The sequence below is a fragment of the Myotis nattereri genome, assembly GCF_964212035.1.
Source record: "Myotis nattereri genome assembly, chromosome: X".
Lineage (NCBI taxonomy): Eukaryota > Metazoa > Chordata > Mammalia > Chiroptera > Vespertilionidae > Myotis > Myotis nattereri.
This window is the reverse complement of record NC_138078.1, coordinates 48,240,759-48,265,490: the sequence shown is the minus strand read 5'-3', so window position 1 is coordinate 48,265,490 and position 24,732 is coordinate 48,240,759. Positions and strand designations below refer to the sequence as shown.

General features: G+C 41.2%; 1 protein-coding gene across 1 annotated transcript in view; it reads left to right on the top strand.

Moving 5' to 3' along the window:
• The window catches only part of OPHN1 (oligophrenin 1), a 629,793-nt gene that overhangs the window by 430,037 nt on the left and 175,024 nt on the right, over positions 1 to 24,732 (top strand). The window contains exons 16-18 of the mRNA XM_081080828.1: positions 9,429 to 9,513; positions 21,727 to 21,785; positions 23,160 to 23,265. Of these exons, the coding sequence (XP_080936954.1) occupies positions 9,429 to 9,513; positions 21,727 to 21,785; positions 23,160 to 23,265 (250 nt within the window). The remainder of the gene's footprint in view (positions 1 to 9,428; positions 9,514 to 21,726; positions 21,786 to 23,159; positions 23,266 to 24,732) is intronic.

Below are 24,732 nucleotides of genomic sequence, written 5' to 3'. Positions count from 1 at the left end.
TTTTCAGCTGAGAGATTGTCTGCAGCTAGGAAAGACTGAGAACCCCCCAGGGAAAAAAAAGGACGGTTGGAGACTGCGGCTGAAGCCTCTCCTGGTGCGCCAGCTAAGCAGCGGAGACTGCGCCATCTTGGGTGATTGTTGCCGGCATCCAGAGACCAGCTACTAACCTGGAAACAAGGGATCTCAAGCAGCGTGACTGCATGAACTCAGAGGAGCACTGCTTCTTCTCATGGAAAGGTTGGACATCCCCTAAAGGTGCGGTTTGCAGTTCGGGTTGGAGGGAGGACCGAGCTCGAGCGCGCGCGGGGCGGAATCTGCGCCCCACAGAGTCCGCGGCCGCTGGGACCAGCGTGACCCGCGAGTGGGGAAGGGGCCCCACAGGGCTGCTGGCAGATGGGAACGCGAAAAATGAGCCCATAGCTGGACTGGATGTAAAGGAGCAGCCTTGGACTTTGCCAATCTGCTGGCTGCTTGGTGCCAGGGGCGAGTGGGCGCACGGAGACTGCGCGCGCGGAGACTGTGCGCAGACCTGGAAGGTGGAGGCTTGCGAATTCGCACAACTATCAGGCTCTTGTTACAGTTCCCCTTAGATCCGTGCATTTGATTATTAAACCCAGTGCATGGGATTCCCCAGTTGGGGTCATTCGCAGAGCCTGTAGGGGAAAGTTCTTTTTGGGGAGCCTGGGAAACAGCGGACAGTGGCAAGGAACCAGCTCTGGGCAGTGGTCTTTCCCGAATCAGTTCCAAATACCATAGAGGACAAAACCCTACTGATAGAGAGGACTTAGAGGCTCGGTGGTAAATCCAGACACACTGCCACCCAGAGGCAGAGCCACGAACTGTCTCTTTTGCGATCACAAATAAAGGCAGTCTGGTAAAAAAATACAACCTGCCTTAAAATCAGGTCTGTGGTTTACTGCACGGAGGGACAGTGTATCGCAGGGAAGTTCAACACTCCCCTGAATGCCTGGCAGGACTGAGGCGTGCCAAAAAGAAGAGTGGAAGATCTGAAGCACCTTCACTTCCGAATATTTTTATATATTTTTTTTTAATTCTTTTTTCACCATTTCATTAAGAACCTATTTTATTTTTTTTATTTTTTATTTTTTTTCATCACCTGATTTTACCTTTTTAATTACTACATTTTTTTAACCAGTATTACTGCTATCCTTTTACCATTTTTTCAAGTGTCATTTTATTTTTTATTATTTTTTTTTTATTTTTCTTTATTTTATTTTGGGATTAGTGTTCTACACTCTATTTTCATCGTTCCTTTAGCATCATTTCTCTCTATTTCACATTTACCCTTAAGCCAAAACTCTCTTCCTCACTTTTCCCCTTTTGTTGTCCTGTTTCTCTTACCCTATTCCTGCTTTGGATTTTACCTATTCCTTCTTTCTACCCACTGTCTAAATTTCACCCTACTTATATATCTAATTTCCAATCCCTCGCTCTCCCCATACAAATAGCCTCTTCCCCACCTCTATTTCATTCTCTTAATTTTTTGTTTTTTGTTTTTGTTGTTGTTGTTTTTTTTGGGTTTTTTTTTTTGGTCTTTTTGTGGTGTTTTTTTTTTTCTCTCCCTTTTCCCAATCTCATTTCAGCACTCCTTTTTGTTTTTTATTTTTCTCTCTAATATTTTTCTCTTTTTTCTTCTTTATCCCCTAATTCTCTTCGCTCGGGGGGGTCACCTTTATTTGGGGTTATTAATATTGTGAATGCATTTAGTTCGGTGCCTTGTACGTTGTGCCTTGTTGTGTTGTATTTTGTGCCTTTGAATCAGCGCAACAGAGAGAGATCTACATAACCAAACACCTTGAGAAGAGAAATCATGGTGAAACAAAGAACCAACCCAAATATGAAAGAAAAACAGGCATCATCAGAAAAGGAAGTAAACGAAATAGAGGCAATGGAGGCAAGCAACCTGTCAGAGAAAGAATTCAGAGTAATGGTCATAAGGTGGATGAAAAGAATGGAAGACCAATTCAACAATATGTGTAGGAACCAAGAGGAAATGAAGAAGAACCAAGAGGAAATGAAGAGAAACCAAGAAGAAATGAAAAGCGACATCACTGCCATAAAGAACTCAATAGAAAGCATCAACAGTAGACTAGAAGAAGCAGAGGACCGTATCAGCGAGCTAGAAGACAAGGTAGAAAAAAATACCCAAACAGAACAGCTTCTAGAAAAAAAAATTAAAAAGCAGGAAGAGAGCCTAAGAGAACTCTGGGACAATGCTAAACGAAACAACATCCGAATAATAGGGGTGCCAGAAGGAGAGGAAACTGAGCAAGGAATAGAAAACCTGTTTGAAAAAATAGTAACAGAAAATTTCCCTGATATAGGGAGGAAAAAACTCACACAAATCCAAGAAGCTCACAGAGTCCCAAACAAAATGAACCCGAAAAGACCGACACCAAGGCACATAATAATTAAATTGGCAAACACCAACGACAAAGCAAGAATCTTAAAAGCAGCCAGAGAGAGACAGAAAGTTACCTACAAAGGATCCCCCATCAGACTAGTGACCGATTTCTCAACAGAAACACATCAGGCAAGAAGGGAATGGAATGAAATATACAAAGTCATGCAAAGGAATGGTCTGAATCCAAGAATACTATACCCAGCGAGGCTATCAATCAAAATTGAGGGTCAAATCAGGAGCTTCACAGACAAAAACGGTCTATGGGAGTTTATTACAACCAAACCAGCAATGCAAGAAATGCTAAAGGGTCTGCTGTAAATAGAAAAAACAGGAAACAAAGAAGGAACGCAGCGGTAAAGAACAAAAATGGCGACTAACAAGTTTCTATCAATAATAACTTTAAATGTAAATGGATTAAATTCCCCAGTCAAAAGGCATAGGGTAAATGAGTGGATAAGAAAACATGACCCATATATCTGCTGTCTACAGGAAACCCACCTGAGGAAAAAAGACACACACAGACTGATGGTGAAGGGATGGAAAACGGTTTTTCAGGCCAATGGAAGTGAAAAAAAGCCGGGGTAACAATACTTATATCTGACAAATTAGATCTCAAAGTGAAGGACATAAAAAGAGATCAAGAAGGCCACTTCATAATACTAAAGGGAGCAGTCCAACAAGAAGAAATAACTCTGGTAAATATATATGCACCCAATATAGGCGCACCCAAATACGTAAGAAAGCTTCTGGAGAAGATCAAGGGAGAGATTGACAGCAATACAATCATAGTAGGGGACCTTAACACCCCATTATCGCCACTGGACAAATCCTCTAAACAGAAACTCAGCAAAGAAACATCAATCCTAAATGACTCACTAGATCAGATGGAATTAATTGACATCTTCAGAACATTTCACCCCAAAGCCACAGAATATACATTCTCCTCAGGTGCACATTTGTCATCTTCAAAGATAGACCATATATTGGGTCACAGACAAAGTCTCTTCAAATTCAAGAAAATTGAAATCATATCAAGTATCTTCTCAGACCACAATGGCATAAAACTGGAAATCAACTACAACAAAAATAATCCAAAAAAATCAAACACATGGAGACTAAATAGCATGCTATTAAACAACGACTGGGTCACCAGTGAGATCAAAGAAGAAATAAAAAACATCATGGCAACAAATGACAATGAAAACACAACAATCCAAAAGCTATGGGACACAGCAAAAGCAGTCTTGAGAGGGAAGTTCATAGCTCTACAAGCCTACTGCAAGAAACAAGAAACAATGAGAATAAATGACCTAACTCTACAACTCGAAGAATTAGAAAGAGAGCAACAAAAAAAGCCCACTGTAAGCAGAAGGAAGGAAATAACAAAGATCAGAGCGGAGATAAACGACATAGAGACCAAAAAAACAATACAAAAGATCAACAAAACCAAGAGCTGGTTCTTTGAAAGGATAAACAAGATTGATACACCTCTAGCCAGGCTCACCAAGAAACAAAGAGAGAGGACCCAAATAAACAAAATCAGAAATGAAAGAGGAGAAATAACAACAGACCCCATAGAAATACAAAGGATTGTTAGAAAATACTATGAACAACTCCACTCCAACACACTAGACAACCTGGAGGAAATGGACATATTCCTAGATAAATACAACCTTCCAAAACTTAACCAGGAAGAATCTAAAAATCTCAATAGGCCAATAACTATGGAGGAAATCGAAGCAGTAATCAAAAAGCTTCCAGCAAACAAAAGCCCGGGGCCAGATGGCTTCACAGGGGAGTTTTACCAAACATTCAAGGAAGACCTAAAACCTATCCTCCTCAGACTATGTCGAAAGATCCAAGAGGAAGGAACACTTTCCAGCTCATTCTATGAAGCCAACATCACCCTAATCCCAAAACCAGATAAAGACAATACAATGAAAGAGAATTATAGGCCAATATCCCTCATGAACATAGATGCCAAAATCCTCAACAAAATCCTAGCAAATCGGATCCAGCAGTACATCAAAAAGATCATACACCATGACCAAGTAGGATTTATCCCAGGGATGCAAGGATGGTACAATATCCGCAAATCAATAAACGTGATTCATCACATAAACAAATTGAGAGAAAAAAACCACATAGTCATATCAATTGATGCGGAAAAAGCATTTGACAAAATCCAACAGCCTTTCTTGATAAAAACTCTCAGCAAGATAGGAATTGAGGGATCATACCTCAACATAATAAAAGCCATATATGACAAACCCACAGCCAACATCATAATCAATGGGCAAAAACTAAAACCATTCCCCCTAAAAACAGGAACAAGACAGGGATGCCCCCTCTCACCACTCCTGTTCAACATAGTACTGGAAGTACTAGCCATTGCGATCAGACACGAAGAAGAAATAAAAGGCATCCAGATTGGAAAAGAAGAAGTAAAACTGTCCTTATTTGCAGATGACATGATACTGTACATACAGAACCCTAAAGACTCCATCAAAAAATTATTAGACTTAATAAATGAATTCGGCAATGTAGCAGGATACAAAATTAATGCTAAGAAATCCATGGCATTTCTTTACACCAATAGTGAACTTACAGAAAGTGAAACTACAGAAGCAATCCCATTTACCATTGCACCAAAAAAATTAAAATACCTAGGAATAAACTTAACTAAGGAGGTAAAAGACTTATATGCTGAAAACTACAGGACACTGAAAAAAGAGATAGAGGAAGTCATAAATAGATGGAAGAATATACCGTGTTCATGGATTGGTAGAATCAACATCATCAAAATGTCCATACTACCCAAAGCAATTTATAGATTAAATGCAATCCCCTTTAAATTACCAATGGCATATTTCACAAATCTAGAACAAACGTTCCAAAAATTCATCTGGAATAAAAAAAGACCCCGAATAGCTGCAGCAATCCTGAGAAAACACAAAGTAGGTGGGATCTCAATACCAGATATCAAACTGTATTACAAAGCCACTGTTCTTAAAACAGCTTGGTACTGGCACAAGAACAGACATATAGATCAATGGAATAGAATAGAGACCCCAGAAATTGACCCAATCCACTATGCCCAATTAATATTCGACAAAGGAGGCAAGAGCATACAATTGAGTCAAGACAGTCTTTTCAATAAATGGTGTTGGGAAAATTGGACAGATACATGCATAAGGATGAAACTAGATCACCAACTCACACCATACACAAAAATAAACTCAAAATGGATAAAAGATTTAAACGTAAGACGGGAAACCATAAAAATACTAGAGGAATCCACAGGCAGCGAAATCGCAAACATATCCCGAAGAAATTTCTTCTCTGATAATGCTCCTAGGGCAATGGAAACTAAAGAGAAAACAAACAAATGGGACTACATCAAAATAAAAAGCTTTTGCACAGCAAAGGAAACCATCAAAAAAACAACAAGAAGACCCACTACATGGGAGAACATATTTACCAATGATACCACCGATAAGGGTTTAATTTCCAACATATACAGGGATCTCATGAAACTTAACAAAAGGAAGATAAACAATCCAATAAAAAAATGGGCAACGGACCTAGATAGACACTTTTCGAAAGAGGACATACAGAAGGCAGAAAGACATATGAAAACCTGCTCAAAGTCACTAATTATACGAGAGATGCAAATCAAAACGACAATGCGTTATCATCTCACACCTGTCAGAATGGCTATCATCAACAAATCAACAAACAACAAGTGTTGGAGAGGATGTGGAGAAAAAGGAACCCTTCTGCACTGCTGGTGGGAATGCAGACTGGTGCAGCCACTGTGGAGAACAGTATGGAGCTACCTCAGAAGACTAAAAATGGAACTCCCATTTGACCCTGTGATCCCACTCCTAGGAATATATCCCAAGAAACCAGAAACGCCAATTAGAAAGGATATATGCACCCCTATGTTCATAGCAGCACAATTCACCATAGCTAAGATTTGGAAACAGCCTAAGTGCCCATCAGCAGATGAGTGGATTAGAAAACTGTGGTACATATACACAATGGAATACTATGCTGCGGTAAAAAAAAAGGAACTCTTGCCTTTTGCAACAGCATGGATGGAACTGGAGAGCATTATGCTAAGTGAAATAAGTCAGTCAGAGAAAGATAAATACCACATGATCTCACTCATTTGTGGATTATAGAGAACAACATAGATTGATGAAAAAGGACAGACCCAAAGACTGAGAAACAGCGATCAGGCTATCAATCTCCAGAAGGAAAGTAGGGGAGGGCGGGAGTAAGGGGAAGAGATCAACAGAAGGACTTGTATACATGTATATAAGCCAAACCAATGGACATGGACAACGGGGGGATGGGAGCACGAGTTTGTGTGTGGGGGGGAGGTTGGGGGTTAAAGGGGGGGATGAGGACACATTTGTAATTCCTTAACTAATAAAAAAAAAAAAACGAATGGTAAAAAAAAAAAAAAGTAAAGAATGCATGACCACTGTGAGAAAAGGCTGAGTGTCGGGTAGGAATTCCTGCCAATTGTTCCAATAGAGAAAGTCAATGGGTAACAAATCCAAGAATATATGCAGCCCTGCCAATAATAAAGTAATTAATTCAAAGTAAAAAAAAAAAAAATATTCGGAAGTGAAGGCGCTTCAGATCTTCCACTCTTCTTTTTGGCACGCCTTAGTCCTGCCAGGCATTCAGAGGAGTGTTGAACTTCCCTGTGATACACTGTCCCTCGTGCTGTAAACCACAGACCTGATTTTAAGGCAGGTTGTATTTGTTTACCAGACTGCCTTTATTTGTGATCACAGAAGAAACAGTTCGTGGCTCTGCCTCTGGGTGGCAGTGTGTCTGGATTGACCTCCGAGGCTATAATTCCTCTCTATCAGTAGGGTTCTTTTTTTTTTTTTTCCTCTATGGTATTTGGAATTGATTTGGGAAAGACCACTGCCCAGAGCTGGTTCCTTGCCACTGCCCGCTGTTTCCCAGGCTCCCCAAAAAGAACTTTCCCCTACAGGCTCTGCGAATGACCCCAACTGGGGAATCCCATGCACTGGGTTTAATAATCAAATGCACGGATCTAAGGGGAACTGTAACAAGAGCCTGATAGTTGTGCGAATTCGCAAGCCTCCACCTTCCAGGTCTGCGCACAGTCTCCGCGCGCCCACTCGCCCCTGGCACCAAGCAGCCAGCAGATTGGCAAAGTCCAAGGCTGCTCCTTTACATCCAGTCCAGCTATGGGCTCATTTTTCTCGTTCCATTCTGCCAGCAGCCCTGTGGGGCCCCTTCCCCACTCGTGGGTCAGGCTGGTCCCAACGGCTGCAGACTCTGTGGGGTGCAGATTCCGCCCCGCGCGCGCGCGCGAGCTCGGTCCTCCCTTCAACCCGAACTGCAAACTGCACCTTTAGGGGATGTCCAACCTTTCCATGAGAAGAAGCAGTGCTCGTCTGAGTTCACGCAGTCACGCTGCTTGAGATCCCTTGTTTCCAGGTTAGTAGCTGGTCTCTGGATGCTGGCAACAGCCACCCAAGATGGCGCAGTCTCCGCTGCTTAGCTGGCGCACCACGAGAAGCTTCAGCCGCAGTCTCCAAGCGTCCTTTTTTTCCTGGGGTTCTCGGTCTTTCCTAGCTGCAGACAGTCTCTCAGGTGAAAATCCTCTGCCTATTCTGGCTGTATGTTACCCGTTTCAGCTGCTCACCCTTATCTGCTCCAGGACAAGGCACCGGACACGTCCGTTTATACCTCTGCCATTTTCCCTCCATCTCAATAAAGACTTTTAAACTAACGACTGGTCCCGGGATTTTGAAGCACGTTCCTGACCACACCCCTTGAAGTGGGTAGGCCCCTGCTCTGCAACTAGATCAAAGGCACATCGATATAGCGCAGCAGGGAGGTGCTGGAGGGAGCGGGATTCGAACCTGCACTTCTGGACCTGGTATTCCAAGGAGTTGGCGGTGGGGAGTCCACCCTCGACCTCTGGCATCCTTGTTTTTATTTCCCCTGTTGTTTTTGGGTTTCCCTAGACTCTTCTTAAAAATTATCTGAGAAGCATAGTTATTTTAGTCATATTTTCATGTTATTATCCAGAAGGCCTGTTGATGTGGTGGCAAGGTGTCAGAAAAGGGGTAGCATTCTACAGTCCTATAATTACATCTTAGTCTTTAGTGATCCTGTGCTCCTGACTTGTGACCTTCACAAGTGCTCCTCTCTTTTAGTTTGGTTTTACCACTTAGGAAAGATAGGAAGACAAGCCTGTCTGTAGTTGGGAATTTCCTTTTTCCTAGGTCCTGGTAAAACCCCAGTACATGAGAATCTGGTAAAATCGTTTCTCTTGAGGGTGGGTCTTGTGAAGAAGAATGAAATGCTCTTTGCATAAAATTTAAAAGGTTACTTTTTCTCTCCTCTCAAAAGCACAGAAATATGAGGGATTTTTCTCAGATCTTTAGTGTGAGAACCTGATAGGGCTCCTGGAGATAAAACTCACAAAAGTGTGGAGTCCCCACTTAGGACTGGGTCCCGATAGAATTTTTCACTCTCAAACTTGTCCACACCAAACCTCTAGCAATTTTTTAGTTGCAGATTGGGTTTTTCTGACCCTGTACATATTCCCAAGGGTTTTTTTACTCCTGGACTTTGACTCTAGTAAGTTTTCATTCTCTGTATCTGCCTGTCTATCTCTTCAGTTTTGGGGACAGTAGTTTGCCCTATGTATGACCTCAGTCCTTTGATTGATCTAAGAGGAGTTTATTTTCTGTTCGTTACATGTTCTTTTATCATGTGAAAGGAAGAGATGATTTCCAAGCTCCTTACATGCCTGACTGAAATAAATGCAAGGGAATTTTTTGAGATATAAAATACATTTTTGTTATAAATTTTCATCTCTTGAAAACTGGTTAGTGTAACTGTTAGTCTTTTAATTAAGACACTTTATTTTCCTTTTAAAGAGGTAAAATGTAAGATCTTTGGAAAGTTAACTTTTTTCTCATTATCTTTTCTCAATTAGATCCTAAATGCCCAGGAGATGTTGATTTTCATAATAGTGACTGGGACATTAAGACAATCACCAGCTCCTTGAAATTCTACCTCAGGTATGCCTGATATGATTTGGGACTTTTCTTTTTATAGTTGACTAGAGGCCTAGTGCATGGATTCATTCACCGGTGGAGTTCTTCGGCCTGGCCTGCAGGGATTGGGCTGAAATTGGCTCTCCAACATCCCTTGAGGGGTCCTGGATTGCAATAGGGTGGTTCTCGGGTGACACACCCCAGAATTGGGCTCCCTCCTCTCTGGTTCTGGGTGCATCACCCAAGAACCACAGCTACCAAGTCACTGCAGCTCGGCAGCTCCAGCATTGAGTGTCTGCCCCCTGGTGGTCAGTGCACATCATAGCTACTGGCTGGTTGGCTGGTCGCTGGATGCTTAGGCTTTTATATATATAGATGAAAGTTGTCTGGATGGAAATTGGAGTTAATGTGGTCCACATTTCAGGATATTGGATCAGATTGCTAAAGAAAAAGCAAGTGAAAAGGATTTCTATTAACGGAGAATGTACCTTAGAAAAAAATTTTTTAAATCTTGGAATTTAAGCAAGGGAAGCATAAAAATAATAGAATTGCTACTGAAAACGGTTTTTTTTTTTTTTTTAGGAGAAAACGATTTTATTTTAATTACTTTTTATTGAATTTATTGCGGTGACAATGGTGAATAAAATTATTTGGATTTCAGATGTATACTTCTATAATACATCCTCTGTATATTGTATAGTGTGTTTATCACCCAAAGTCAAGTCTCCTTCTGTCACCATTTTTTCCCCTTTACCCTTTCTAACTGTCTCCACCCCACATTCCCTATGTGTTGTCTGTGTTTATGAGGTATGTGCTTTTTTATTAAGGGGGAAATTTTTATTTTAAAAATCATGCCGTTAAAATTTGAGTTTTGCTATTTTGCACCGATAGTGATCTCACTATGTGCTCACTAATAAAATCAGGATTTGTGACCATTTAAGGTTCTTAACATGTTTTTGTAAATAATAACCATTTTGAAACATTTAATTACATTTGCGCAAATATAATCTGTGTGCTTGTGTATGGGTTTCATATCTAATGCTTTAATCAATATACTGGGGAAAAATAAAATACAACCATAAAAATGTTGGAATTAAATGAAGTGGCAGCAGTAGGGAAAAAAGTTTATTCCCCAGCAAGGTTTTTAGATTCATAACGATGATTAATATATTATTCAATTTACTGGCATAAATATATATTATGAAAAATACTTGTCACATATCTATATTTTTAAAAATATTCATTTCTTACCATTTTTTATGTTTCATAGTATGTATCATACTTTATGTGCTAAAATGTCTTCTTTCCAGTTATGATACTTTTTAGTCATTAAGATAGATACTTAAGCTCTGGAAAATATCATTAATCCAAAATAGATTGGGTCTCAGATATTGCTGTTAAATGACCTTCAGCTGTGGCATTATCTTATAACTTTATATGAACATGAATACTCTTTCCAGGAGTATTTCCTTTGCATCTGCCAAATAACAGAGATGCTGTTGTGGAGGGTTTATTCTTTGCTAGCCAGTTTTCTACTTGTTTATACTGATAATTTCATTGTTTTTTCTCACAATAACTCTATATAAGGTAGGTAGCACTAATACTCATTTTAGAGATGGGGTAATTGAAGTATACCCCTTTCCATATGAATAATATCAATGGTGACAACTCATATTATTTGAACCAAAATATCTCTGACTTGTAAGGCCACTGGTATTGGAGCATCTTCTTCCTTTATTCCTTACTGCCAAGGACTCTGGCTTTCTTGGAGTTGCTTTGGCAATTTCTTTTTTTTTTTTAAATTAAATCTTCATTGTTCAGATTATTACAGTTGTTCCTCTTTTTTACCCACATAGCTCCCCTCCACCCAGTTCCCACCCCACCCTCTGCCCTTACCGCCACCACCCACTGTTCTCATCCATAGGTGTAAGATTTTTGTCCAGTCTCTTCCCACACACCCCACGCCCCTTTCCCCCCTGAGAATAGTCAGTCCACTCCCATTCTATGCCCCTGATTCTATTATATCCACCAGTTTATTCTGTTCATCAGATTATTTATTCACTTGACTTTTAGATTCACTTGTTGATAGATGCATATTTGTTGTTCATAATGTGTATCTTTACCTTTTTCTTCTTCTTCCTCTTCTTAAAGGATACCTTTCAGCATTTCATATAATACTGGTTTGGTGGTGATGAACTCCTTTAGCTTTTCCTTATCTGTGAAGCTCTTTATCTGACCTTCAATTCTGAATGATAGCTTTGCTGGATAAAATAATCTTGGTTGAAGGTTCTTGGCATTCATAACTTTGAATATTTCTTGTCACTCCCTACGGGCCTACAAAGTTTCTGTTGAGAAATCAGCTGAGAGTCGTATGGGTATTCCCTTGTAGGTAACTGACTTTCTTTCTCTTGCTGCTTTTAAGATTATCTCTTTATCTTTTGCTCTTGGCATTTTAATTATGATGTGTCTTGGTGTGGTCCTCTTTGGATTCCTTTTGTTTGGGGTTCTCTGCACTTCCTGGACCTGTAAGTCTATTTCTTTCATCAGGTAGGGGAAGTTTTCTGTCATTATTTCTTCAAATAGGTTTTCAATATCTTGCTCTCTCTCATCTGCTGGCACCCCTCTAATTCTGATGTTGGTACGCTTGAAGCTGTCCCAGAGGCTCCTTACACTATCTTCGTATTTTCGGATTCTTTTTTCATTTTGCTTTTCTGGTTGGGAGTTTTTTGCTTCTTCGCATTTCAAATCTTTGACTTGATTCTTGCGCTCCTCTGGTCTGCTGTTGGGAGTCTGTATAATATTCTTTATTTCAGTCAGTGTATGCTTAATTTCTAGTTGGTTCTTTATCATATCATCGAGGGTCTCATTAGATTTCTTGTAGATCTCATAAAGTTTATTGGCGGCTTCTAGACAGTTCTTGAGAGACCTTAAAAGTGTGGTTCTGAACTCAATATCCTCCATTGACAATTTTGTCCTGTTTCTTTGTCTCCACATTTTTTATGCTTTCTTGATGCACCCCCTAGTGGTCTTTGTGCGCAGTCTTGTTGTAGTTAAGCCTTGATTGTTGTAGTTAAACTGGGGGGATTTGACCTCCAGGCCAACTGGCTGTGAGAGTCAGCTGTGTCTGCAGTGGAAAACTTCTGTCCTCTGGGGAGGTGCTAATCTAGCCTTTGCCTGAGGCTATCCGGCAAATGCCTTTGTGCTGGGCTTGGGCGGGGTGGGGCGGGTCGCAGGGGATCAACAGGGCCGGCGGAGGGAGTAGTTATGGCTGCTCTCAGTCCCGTCCCCAGAGGCTCTGCCTCTCAGAGTCCCAGAAACCGCTGCAAACCTCGGAAAGAAAGCTGCCCTTGTGTTCCGACCGATGCCAGACAGTCCCGCTTCTGCCGTTTGAGTCTGGGTCCCTAGACACTCGCACAGAACTGGAGTTCAGAGCCTGAGCCTCCCTCCCTATTGAGAACCACAACCGTGCCCTCAGCCACCAGCCCACTCCGCGCGCACCTCCGCACCTTTGTATATTCCGCACTGTGCCTCCTCTGGGTCTCGGTATGCTGTTCTCTTTCCTTCTAGTTGAAGAACTTCCCCTCAGCCAGCTTTCCTGTGGTACTGGGTGATGTCCGTTCCGTCTTTTAGTTGTATTTTTGAAGTGGTTGTGCGAGGCAGCATTCTCCGGTGTTTACCTATGCCACCATCTTGGTTCTCTCCTTTATCTGCCCTTCAATTCTGAATGATAACTTTGCTGGATAAAGTAATCTAGGTTGTAGGTTCTTGGCATTCATCACTTTGAATATTTCTTGCCACTCCCTTCTGGTCTGCATAGTTTCTGTTGAGAAATCCGCTGACAGTCGTATGGGTACTCCCTTGTAGATAACTGATTGTTTTTCTCTTGCTGCTTTTAAGATTCTCTCTTTGTCTTTTTCTCTCGGCATTTTAATTATGATGTGTCTTGGTGTGGTCCTCTTTGGATTCCTTTTGTTTGGGGTTCTCTATACTTCCTGGACTTGTAAGTCTATTTCTTTCATCAGGTAGGGGAAGTTTTCTGTCATTATTTCTTCAAATAGGTTTTCAATATCTTGCTCTCTCTTTTCTTCTGGCACCTCCATAATTCGGATGTTGGTACACTTGAAGCTGTCCCAGAGGCTCCTTACACTATCTTCGTATTTTTGGATTTTTTTTTTCTTTTTGTTTTTCATGGTTGGGTGATTTTTGCTTCTTCGTATTTCAAATCTTTGACTTGATTCTTGTGATTCTCTAGTCTGCTGTTTGAACTCTGTATAATATTCTTGATTTCAGTCAGTTTATGCTTAATTTCTAGTTGGTCCTTTTTCATAACATCGAGGGTTTCACTAGATTTCTTCAGGGTCTCACTAAATTTATCGGCGGTCTCACTAGATTTCTTGAGGGTCTCACTAAATTTATTGGCAGTTTCTAGAAAATTCTTGAAAAAACCTTAGAACCATGGTTTTGAACTCTATATCCGGTAGTTTGCTTTCCTCCATTTCTGTCATTTGTGACTTGTTTCTTTGTCTGTGCATTTTCTGTGCTTCCCTGTGTTGATAGAGTGACTTTCTGTGTTAGGTGTCCTATATGGCCCAATGGCTCAGCCTCCCCAATTACCTGAGGTGGACACTCTTGGTGAACCCCTTTGTGGGCTTTGTGCACAGTCTTGTTGTAGTTAAGCCTTGATTGTTGTAGGTATCACTGGGAAGAATTGACCTCCAGGCCAATTGGCTGTGAGAGTCAGCTGTGTCTGCCATGGAAGAACTTCTGAGCTAGAGACACCCTTCTGGGGCAAAACTTGCTTCAGTGGGGCTTTGGTGCTCACTGAGTCTGCCCCCTGAGTGTGTCCCTTATGGATCTGAGGAGTTGTAATCTGGATGGTCCCACTCTGACCACTGGGTACACTGGCTCTTGGATCTCTAAGGAGGTGCTAATTTAGCCTCTGCCTGAGATTACCCAGCAGGAGCTATGGAGAGATTCCTCTTCTTTTTTGGGGTTTGGTGGTGCCCAGACAAGGCCCAGCTGTGAAGCAATGCAAGCTGCTGTGAGGCCTTGGACATTCTTTTGGAAGTTCTGGGTCTCTCTGATTCAGCTGCAGTTTGTTAGGTAATTTTCAGGTTGCAAAGGGCCAGGCCTTTCATATGTAAAAGCCTCTGTGCACAGCTTGGGTGGGGCGGGGTCTCAGGGTATCAACAGGGTGGAGCAAGCAGCTATGGCTGCCCCCCAGTCCTACCCTAAGAGGCCTCGTGTCTCAGTGTCCTGGTAATCGCTGCAAGCACCTCTGAGAGAAAGCCACCCTTGAGTTCTGCCAGATGCCAGACAGTCCAGTTTCTCTCCGTATGAGTCTGAGTCCCCAGAGACTCACCCGAAACTGGAGTTCAGAGCAGTTAGGAGTTTGAGACTCCCTCATGATTGAAAAAGACAACCTTGTCCTCAGCCACCAGCCCTTTCCACGTGTGCTGCGTCCTCAGTTGCCAGCCCTTTCTGCGTGTGCCTCCGTACCTCTGCACTTTACTTCCACACTGCACCTCCTTTGAGGTTCAGTGCTTTTCTCTTTCCTTCTAGTTGTAGAATTTCCACTCAGCCAGCCTTCCTGTGGTTCTGGATGATGTCTGTTTTGTCTTTTAGTTGTATTTTTAAAGTGCTTGTGCGAGGCAGCAATTTCTGGTGTTTACCTCTGTCGCCATCTTGGTTTTTCCCTCACTTTGGTAATTTCTTAAAGACAGCAATCTGCTTACTTTCAGGAGACTTGTGATAACAAGAATAATGAGAATAAATAATTCTGTCTGTGGCTTCCTTCAAATGAATCAATGTTTTCAAAGTTTTATATAGATTAAATTCCTTCCCACATTACATCTTTTCCAGCTCATCCCTCAATAAACAGTGTGGCCCTTTTGAAAGATGGGAATATCAAGTGTGAGTGGATAGCATCCCTAATAAGAGATATTAATCCTTAAGAATCGCCTTTAGTATGCACTAGCTAATCAACATCCTTACGATTTCTCAAAGATAGCAGTATTTTCACAGTGGGTCTCCTCCATCTGTGTTCTAGGCACCTAACTCATCCCTTATCTCTAACATTTCCAGAAAAATACTCTTAAAAACTATACCTTCTCTTTCCTGTATTTTTAACCGTTCTCATTTAACTGGCTCTTTCCCCTCAGCATATAAATATGCTCTAGTAGTGCACATCTCCTTGACCTTCTTTCATTCATTCAACCCACCATTCACTGAGTCATTCAATAAACATGTCCTATTCTAAGTCTAGCATAGGGTTAAGCCGTAGGCATGTAGATTATAGAACAGTGAGGGAGTCAGACAAATACAAATAATTACCTATACACCTATATATCTAAAAGACTAAGCAACCATTATGCCTGAAGGACTGGAACGACCTGTTGACCAGTCGCTATGGTGTGTACTGACCACCAGGGGGCAAATGCTCAATGCAGAAGCTTCCCCCTGGTGGTCAGTGTGCTCCCACAGCCAACCTCCTGCAGCTGGCAAACCTCCTGTGGTCTCTTCCCTGGCCTGCCAGTCAGGATGGGCCCCGATCTGGGCGGGACTGACCAGCCAACCTCCTGCAACCCCTCCCCCCACCCGGTCAGGCCCTGATGGGCCCTGATCGGGGGTGGGGCCAGCCAGCCAGCCTCCCATGGTCCCTACCCCCAGCCCTCCCCACCGGGCTGGCCAGTCTGAGGGACCCCACCCATGCACAAATTCATGTATTGGGCCTCTAGTACAAATATAACAAACTATAGTAAGTGCTCTGAAGGAAAGATACAAGGTATTGTGAAGGCAAATAACAGGAAGACCTGATTTATTCTGGTTGTTTGAACTGAGGTTTGAATTATAACTGGGAGTCAACTGTGGGAGGCTGTTTCAGACAGAGAGAACTCAACATGCAAAGGCCTGGATTTAAGGGGAGGAAGACACCTTCAAGAAACTTCATGTACCTGTATAAGTGGGGTATTGAGTGTAGAGAGCAGGGGGAGATATGTAGGGGCCAGATCATGGAAAGCCTTATAGGACATTGTAATAATTGGGGCCTAAGTTTATCTTAAAATGATGGGAATATACAGGGGTGGACAAAAGTAGATTCACAGTTGTGAGTACATGAAACAGAGTTTATTCTTGTATTATTTATTAAGTATTTTCCATGTAAACAACTGTAAACCTACTTTGGCCAACCCCTGTATTGAAAGAGTTTAATCAGGAGATCGCATGATGAGATTTGTATTTTGAAAAAATGTAGATAGAGCACATTAGAGAAGCGGTTCTCAACCTGTGGGTCGTGACCCCTCTGGGGGTCGAACGACCCTTTCACAGGGGTCGCCTAAGACCATCAGAAAACACATATATAATTACATATTTTTTTTGTGATTAATCACTATGCTTTAATTATGTTCAATTTGTAGCAGTGAAATTGGGGGTCACCACAACATGAGGAACTGTTTTAAAGGGTTGCGGCACTAGGAAGGTTGAAAACCACTGCATTAGAGGAAGGTAAAGTAGGTACAGGTAGAAACTAATTAGCAGGGTATTGCTGTGGTCCAAGAAAGATTGTGCTTCTCCTTGGACTGGGAATGGCAGTGGAGATTAGTAGAAATAAGCTTACTCAAGAGATTTAGCTATAGGATTGTCTAACTCTAACCACTATACTGTACACCTGAAACTAATACAAAATAATACTGAATGTAAGTTGTAATTGAAAAAAAATTAAAAAGTTATAAAAAGAAATTTAGGGATTAAAATTGGATATTAAGAGAGAGGATAGGGAGATAAAACAGTGATTTCCATGTTTTGGGCCCATATAACCAAATGATGGTCATGCCTTTATTGAATTTGGAAATACAAGAAAAATACTAGATTTGAGATGATGTTAGGTTTTGAAAATGTCAAATTTGGATGTCTTTGAAGAAATCGGGACAAGATCTTAAACAGGCAATTGGATATATGAGAAATATAAAAGAATGAGTTCTAGGCTTGAGATAAAAAATTGAGAATCTTTGACAATGTAGAAGATAACTGGAAGCAGGAGCTTAGATGAGATTACCTCTTCCAAACTAAACTTCAGTATATGAAGTAATATACCTTGCCTGTCCCTATTTAATCTCCCAGTTTACTGCTTAACCCATTGCAATCTGACTTCTACCCTCTCTGCCCTATTGGTGCTGCTCTTCGCAAGGTCACTAGTGACTATTTCAATGCTAAACACAATGGACAATTGTCAGCCTTTACTTTTTTACCTCTTTGTGTCATTTGAAGCTGTTAACAAGTCTTTTTTAAAACTTTCTCCTCTTTTAGATTCTGCTATATCTCTTGCTTTTGGATTTTCTCCCACCTACTTGACCATTTTTAGCAGTCCCATTCATTTATGAACTTTCTATTTGCTATTTCCCAGGGCTCTCCTCTCTTTTTCCTACGCTGGAGGGATGGAAAATTTAGATATCCACAGGAACCAGGACATGAAAATGTGTGTGAAATAGACTACTTTCATATTAAACATATTGCACATGGAACCATTATGTGTATAGCAATCCCTTTGCTTATATATAAACAGCAGTATTCTTTACTGCCACAAATAATATGGGCCCAATGTAGCCATATCTTTCAATTTTGTTAGTAAATTTTTATTTACCTTTATTGTTAAAAGTATTATAGATGACCCCCTTTCTCCACTGACCCCCTCAAAATTTTTAAGAGGCATAAAATATGAATTTTTATGTGAATATTTCAATTTTTTGTATTCTGATGGATGATTCAACTCCATTTCTTTTTTTATACACTATTCTGGACAAATGTTGAAAAGCCTCATGTAGATATTGGCTGCCAGATAGCTATCTCTACTTGAGCAGTTGTATCTGTTCTCGTGGTCTTAACCACTGTCCTAGGTTCATGATTTTTATATCTACTTCACAAATCCAAAAGCTCACTCCATCCATCTTTCTAAAACACATATTTCTTTGGCTATTACAGTGACCCTCTGACATAGCATTTCCTCTACCCTCTGAATCAATTTCTATTTTACCCAGTCACCTAAACCAGATTACTCTTTCCCTTATCAACAAACCCAATTGTTGGATTTCTGTCTTTACTATCTTTTAATAACTCTCCTCACCTTTTATTTCTGTTACTAATTCCACTATTTTTATTTAGACCTTTATTAACTCTCTCCTGGATTACTATAGTAATAACAGTGGCAAGCAGTATAGCATAGTGATTAAGAGCATGGACTCGAGGGAGAAACTAAGATGGCGGCATAGATAAACACCGGGAAATAGTCGCCCCACACAACAATTGAAAATTAGCTCAAAGGACGGAGCAAACATCGTCCAAAACAACAGGAAGGCTGGCTGAGTGTAATTTCTACAACTAGAAGAAAAGAAAAGCACGCTGAGAGCCAGAGGAGCTGCGGAGGCTGAGTGCAGAGGTACGCGGCAGCTCGCGCGCGGAAAGGGGGTGGCACCTGAGGACGCGGCTGTCTTTTTGAATCACAAGCTCCCGACTGCTCTGATCTCCGGCTCCGGGAAGTCTCTGGGGACCCAGGTCTCATACGGGGAGAGGCTGCTCTCTCAGGCGGCAGCGGGCGAACTTGGGGGCAGATTTCCCTCGGAGGTGCTTGCAGCCATTGCCGGGACACTGAGACGCGCGACTCCGGGCGCGGAGAATCAGCCATTGCTTCTTTCTACGCCCTTTGACTCCCTGAGACCCCGCCCCACCCGGGCTGCGGCAGAGGCTTTTGCATGTGAATGCCCCAGAACTTTGCAACCTGATAATTACCTAACTGCAGCCGGGCCAGCCAGACCCGGAACTTCCAAGAGAAGGCCCAAGGCCCCGCAGCAGCTTGCATTGCTTCACAGCTGAGCCTCTTCGTAGTTCCTGCTGTGTGGCCTCAGGCAGGGGCTGAATTAGCACCTCCTTAGATCCAGGAGCCACTGTACCCAGTGGTCAGAGGGGGTCCATTCTCCCACTTCAGACACAGCTGCTTCCCACAGCCAATTGGCCTGGAGGTCAATTCCTCCCAGTGATCCTACAACAACCAAGGCACCAAGAGTGCACCAAGAGTGTTCACCCCAGGTAACTGGGGAGGCTGAGCCACTGGGCCCTACAGGACACCTGGCGCGCAGGCCACTCTATCAACACAGGGAAGCAGCCAAAATGCGGAGACAAAGAAACAGGTCACAATTGGCAGAAACGGAGGAGGCCAGACGACTGGATATAGAGTTCAAGGCCACGTTTATAAGGTTTGTCAAGTATTTTATGGAAACCGCCGATAAATTGAATGAATCCCTCAAGGAGTATGGTGAGACCATGGAGGTCATGAAAAAGGACCAATTAGAAATTATGCATACACTGACTGAAATAAAGAATACTTTACAGGGCTCCAACAGCAGACAAGAGGATCCCAAGAATCAAGTCAAAGATTTGAAATGCAAAGAAACAAAAAATACCCAACCGAAAAAGAAAAAAGAAAAGAGATTCAAAAAATATGAAGATAGTGTAAGGAACCTCTGGGACAACTTCAAGCGTACCAACATCAGTATTATAGGGGTACCAGAAGGAGAGAGAGGGCAAGATATTGAAAACCTTTTTGAAGAAATAATGACAGAAAACTTCCCCCACCTGGTGAAAGAAATGGACTTACAAGTCCAGGAAGCGCAGAGAACCCCAAACAAAAGGAATCCAAAGAGGATCACACCAAGACACATCATAATTAAAATGCCAAGAGCAAAAGATAAAGAGAGAATCTTAAAAGCAGCAAGAGAAAGACAGTCAGTTACCTACAAGGGAGTACCCATCCGACTGTCAGCTGATTTCTCAACAGAAACCATGCAGGCCAGAAGAGAGTGGCAAGAAATATTCAAAGAGATGAATAGCAAGAACCTGCAACCAAGATTACTTTATCCAGCAAAGCTATCATTCAGAATGGAAGGTCAGATAAAGAGCTTCACGGATAAGAATAAGCTAAAGGAGTTCATCACCACCAAACCAGCATTATATGAAATGCTGAAAGGTGTTCTTTAAGAAGAGGAAGAAGAAAAAGGAACTCTTACCATTTGCCACAGCATGGATGGAACTGGAGAGCGGATAAATACCACAAGATCTCACTTATTTGTGGAATATAATGAACAACATAAACTGATGAACAAGGACTGATCCAGAGACGGAGAGGCATTGATTGGACTGTCGGGCCTTGGAGGGAAGGTAGGGGAGGGTGGGGGCAAGGGGGAAAGATCAACCAAAGGACTTATATGCAAGCATATAGGCCTAACCAATGGACACGGACAACGGGGGGGTGAGGGGGTGAGCGGGGAGAGGGGGGTAGAGGGTACACATATGTAATATCTTAATCAATAAAAAATATTAAAAAAAAAAAAGAGCATGGACTCGAGGCAGACTGCTAGTTTTGCACTTACTAGATGTGTGGTCTTGGATGAATTATTTAATTTATCTGAACTTCAGTTTCTTGTCTATAAAATGGAGATATTAAGAATATATACTTTTTAAGGTTGTCATGAGGATTATATGAGTAAATGTATGTACATCACTTAAAACAGTGAAGAATTTGCTATTATTATTACTATTATTATTATTATTAGATTACTTTCTTCCTCTGTGCCACCCGATACTTCTCTTTATTTTATTGTCACACTTGTACTATTGCATTGTAAATGTTGTATATGACACTCTCCTTAATTAGACTATTAGCTCCTTTGAGGTTTGGATTATGTCATAATTACTTCTGGTATCCCCAATACTTAGCAGAATGCTAGACACAAATAGATGCTAAGTCAATATTTTTGCTTGTACTAAATTAACCTATTTGAGACTCTTTTATTTAATTTGGAATTGAATAATTGCTACACCACACATGATCATTGGAAAGATCAAATGGGAAGACAGATGTGAAAGCCACTAAGCAACTATCAAACTGTAAAGACTTCATAGTAGCACTTCGAAGTTTGCTTGGAATTTTGCAGGATTGGTTTGTGCCTCTTTTCATTTTGGGGAATGAATTAAAGACTTTGCTCAAGATCACAGCCAATAGTTTTATGGGTCTTCTGTTAAATTACTAGCAAATAGGATTCCTCTAACAAAGTTTCAGGTGAGGAGAATAATGTGTGTAGTCACTAAACTGTGGGGCTCAGAAACTTCAGCCTTGCTATGCACAGAACTGAGAATCTGTGGCCTGGGAACTCCCTTCCCAAAGGAACTTACAGTCTTCATTAATTTCAGGAATCTTTCTGAACCTGTCATGACCTATAGACTACATAAAGAGCTGGTCTCTGCTGCCAGTAAGTATTTATGTTACCAGTTAATTGTGTTATCCTGGTTTCTTAATATTTACAGCAATAAGCCTAGAAAACTGCTTGAGGGAAAGTAATTGAGCAGGCAGAGTGGGGAATACATAGATTTTTATGCACTGCCAAATGAAAGTATTCTCACTTGCTCTCTAATTCAAGTGCTGTATTATTTTTCATAAGTCAATGATAGTTGAATGGTTTGGAGAAAACTGGCTATCTTGAGGGATATGATAGGTTATTGATAAATTGTGCCTCTTCCATTGATCCAGAGACAGAGAAGCATCGATCAGATGCTCAAACCTCAGAGGGAAGGTAAGGGAGGGAGGGGGTAAAGGGGAGAGATCAACCAAAGGACTTGTATGCATGCATGTAAGCCAAACCAATGGACACAGACACCAGGGGGGTTGAGGGCATGAGTGGGGGGAGAGGGGGCAATGGTGATATAAGGATATATATGTAATACCTTAATCGATAAAGAAAAAAATTAAAAGAAAGAAAGAAGGAAAAAAAAGAACAAGAGCATTAGCTCACACTACCAGGGGACAGCATAATGGTTCCATTAAGCTTGCTGTTTCAAGTTGTTTCCAGCATTTTTTTCCTTTTCCAATTCCTTTTAATTGTGTTGTGAGTCTTTACTCCTAATCTGTTAGTTATAGCAGCATGTTTTCTAGATGTTAAAACTGCAAGTGACGGTGGAGAGGTGCATGGGTCATAAGGCATATAGAATCACCCCAAAAATTGGCTGCTGAAGAAGCATTAAAATTTTTGGCTGAAGCCCCTGTATGAGTATTTCTGCCTACATGACCCCCCCCCCCCTCCTGCATCATGCCCTGTGTGGCATGCAGGAAAAAGAATCATGGGGCTTGTCCTTATAATGAATGTTTGTTGAGGCAAGATACGCATTAATCTTTACTCTGAGCCCTCTAGGTGAGTTTCTTAAGAACCACAAGGATGGTGGGTGGGCAAAGGTTTCCATCTGAAAATTTACATGTGGAATATTAAGAGTGACCTTTTGTACCCCAAATTCTGAATTCTTCTAGGACAGTCTTGTTTTTTTTCTTCTCATATTTCTCCTCTCTGTTCTAATTTCTTCATCTTCCTAGGCCTATCTTTTTTATTTCCCTTTTTTTTTTTGCCTTTTGGTCTGTGTCTTCCTCTAGCTCTCTGTCACATTGTCTTTGTGTCTTAGTATATTTTTTGCCATTGTGTTTCTGTGCTTATTTATCTTTCTGTCTCTTTTCATTTCTCTAACACTCTCGCTGTCTCTTATTATTTATCTTTGCATATACACATGTGTGTATGTATGAAAGTTTACTTGATACCATTGCCCAGAAGGCAAACGTCTCTGTCTCTGTTGTCTCTCAGAGTCTGACAACCTGGATTATCGACTGGGAGCTATTCACTCCTTGGTATATAAGCTACCAGAAAAGAACCGGGAGATGCTGGAACTTCTTATAAGACACTTGGTCAAGTAAGTAAATTCTGGGGTTTCATGAAGAGTTCATATTAGAGGACTGGCTCACATGGTAGCACTGCAAAGAAATTTCCTGTCATATCTAATTCCAAGTCCTCCATTGCTTCATCCTGGACATGCTGAGTGCTCTTTAAGGAAGATGAATTTGCCTGGATCCTAGTCTATATCGTCCCAAAGTCATCAGGCATCTCATTTGAGGGGTTGTTACAACTGAGACAATCCCACCAGGTACAGTGGATCTGAACACAGGCCTTGCTCTCAGATAAACCTGGTTTGTTGTACCAACTCTACCATTTATTTATCTGGAAAATGTTAAGCAACCCTCAGCCTCTGTTTGGTCATCTCTGAAATGACAATAATATTGCCTACCATGCAGCAGCATTGTTGTGTGGATTTGAATGAACACAGGTAAAGTGCATGGCACTCAGGAGGCTTTCAAGAAATGGGAATTATTGTTAAGATTATAGTCAACTTCTTGCTTGGGTGTGGAAGGCCAGTACAGACAGCAGCATTCCAGAGAATAGGGCTGGTAATGGGCTCTAAGATGGGTGTGTGTAAGGGGCATGTGTGCCCCACTGCAATGCTTCCTGGCCAGAGGATTCAATTATGTGAATAAAGACAAATTTACTTGACTAATAAATGGCCAATTGCTGCCTCTTTGGAAGCAGTATGGTGCAGCAGAAAGCAGTATCTCTAAGAGTCAGCAAACCTAGATTCTAGTTTCAGTTCTGCTACTAGCTTTCTTGATTATCATGGGCAGGTCACTTTCTAGGACACTCTTGGTATTTTAAAAAGTAAAGAAATAAGACAATAATCTTAGAAAAAAAATTATGCATTTTAAGTGTATTTAACAAAATAAAGTACCCACACATTCACAAAAATGCGGTGATGATATACTTCAACCTCATTTGGAAAGGATATCAAATACCGAGAATTTATGTCCTTTGTGAAGGTGATTCTTCAGGCTAAGTGGCCCTCCTGGTCTCCCTTTGTGACAAATCCTGGTCACTCTGCATCATTGGATCTTGGGTTACTTGTTATATAATGAAATCTCTCTGAGATCTGATTCAGCTCTGACATTCTACATTTTTTAAATGAGTAATACAGACACTAATGTAGATAAATAGACTTGACAAGAGGATGGCTTTTATATTTGTTGCCAATGTTTGCAATTTGGGCTAATAGAGTATATTAGGAAATATTTTCTTTTTGAATAAGGTTATTTGTGATGATCTCAGTAATAAGTACAAAAATCAGCACATAAGCCATTTCAATGTTAATTTGAAGTTGCCCTGGGGAAAACAGTCTTTGTGTGTTCAATTTCCAGCTCTATCACTGATTTGCTGGGTGACCTTAAGAAAGTTCTACCTACTCTCTGGGCCTCAGTTTGTTCATTTATAACATGAGGGTACTAGACTAGCTAATCTCAAAATGTTCTTCCAACTGATTTTTTAAGAGTCTCAA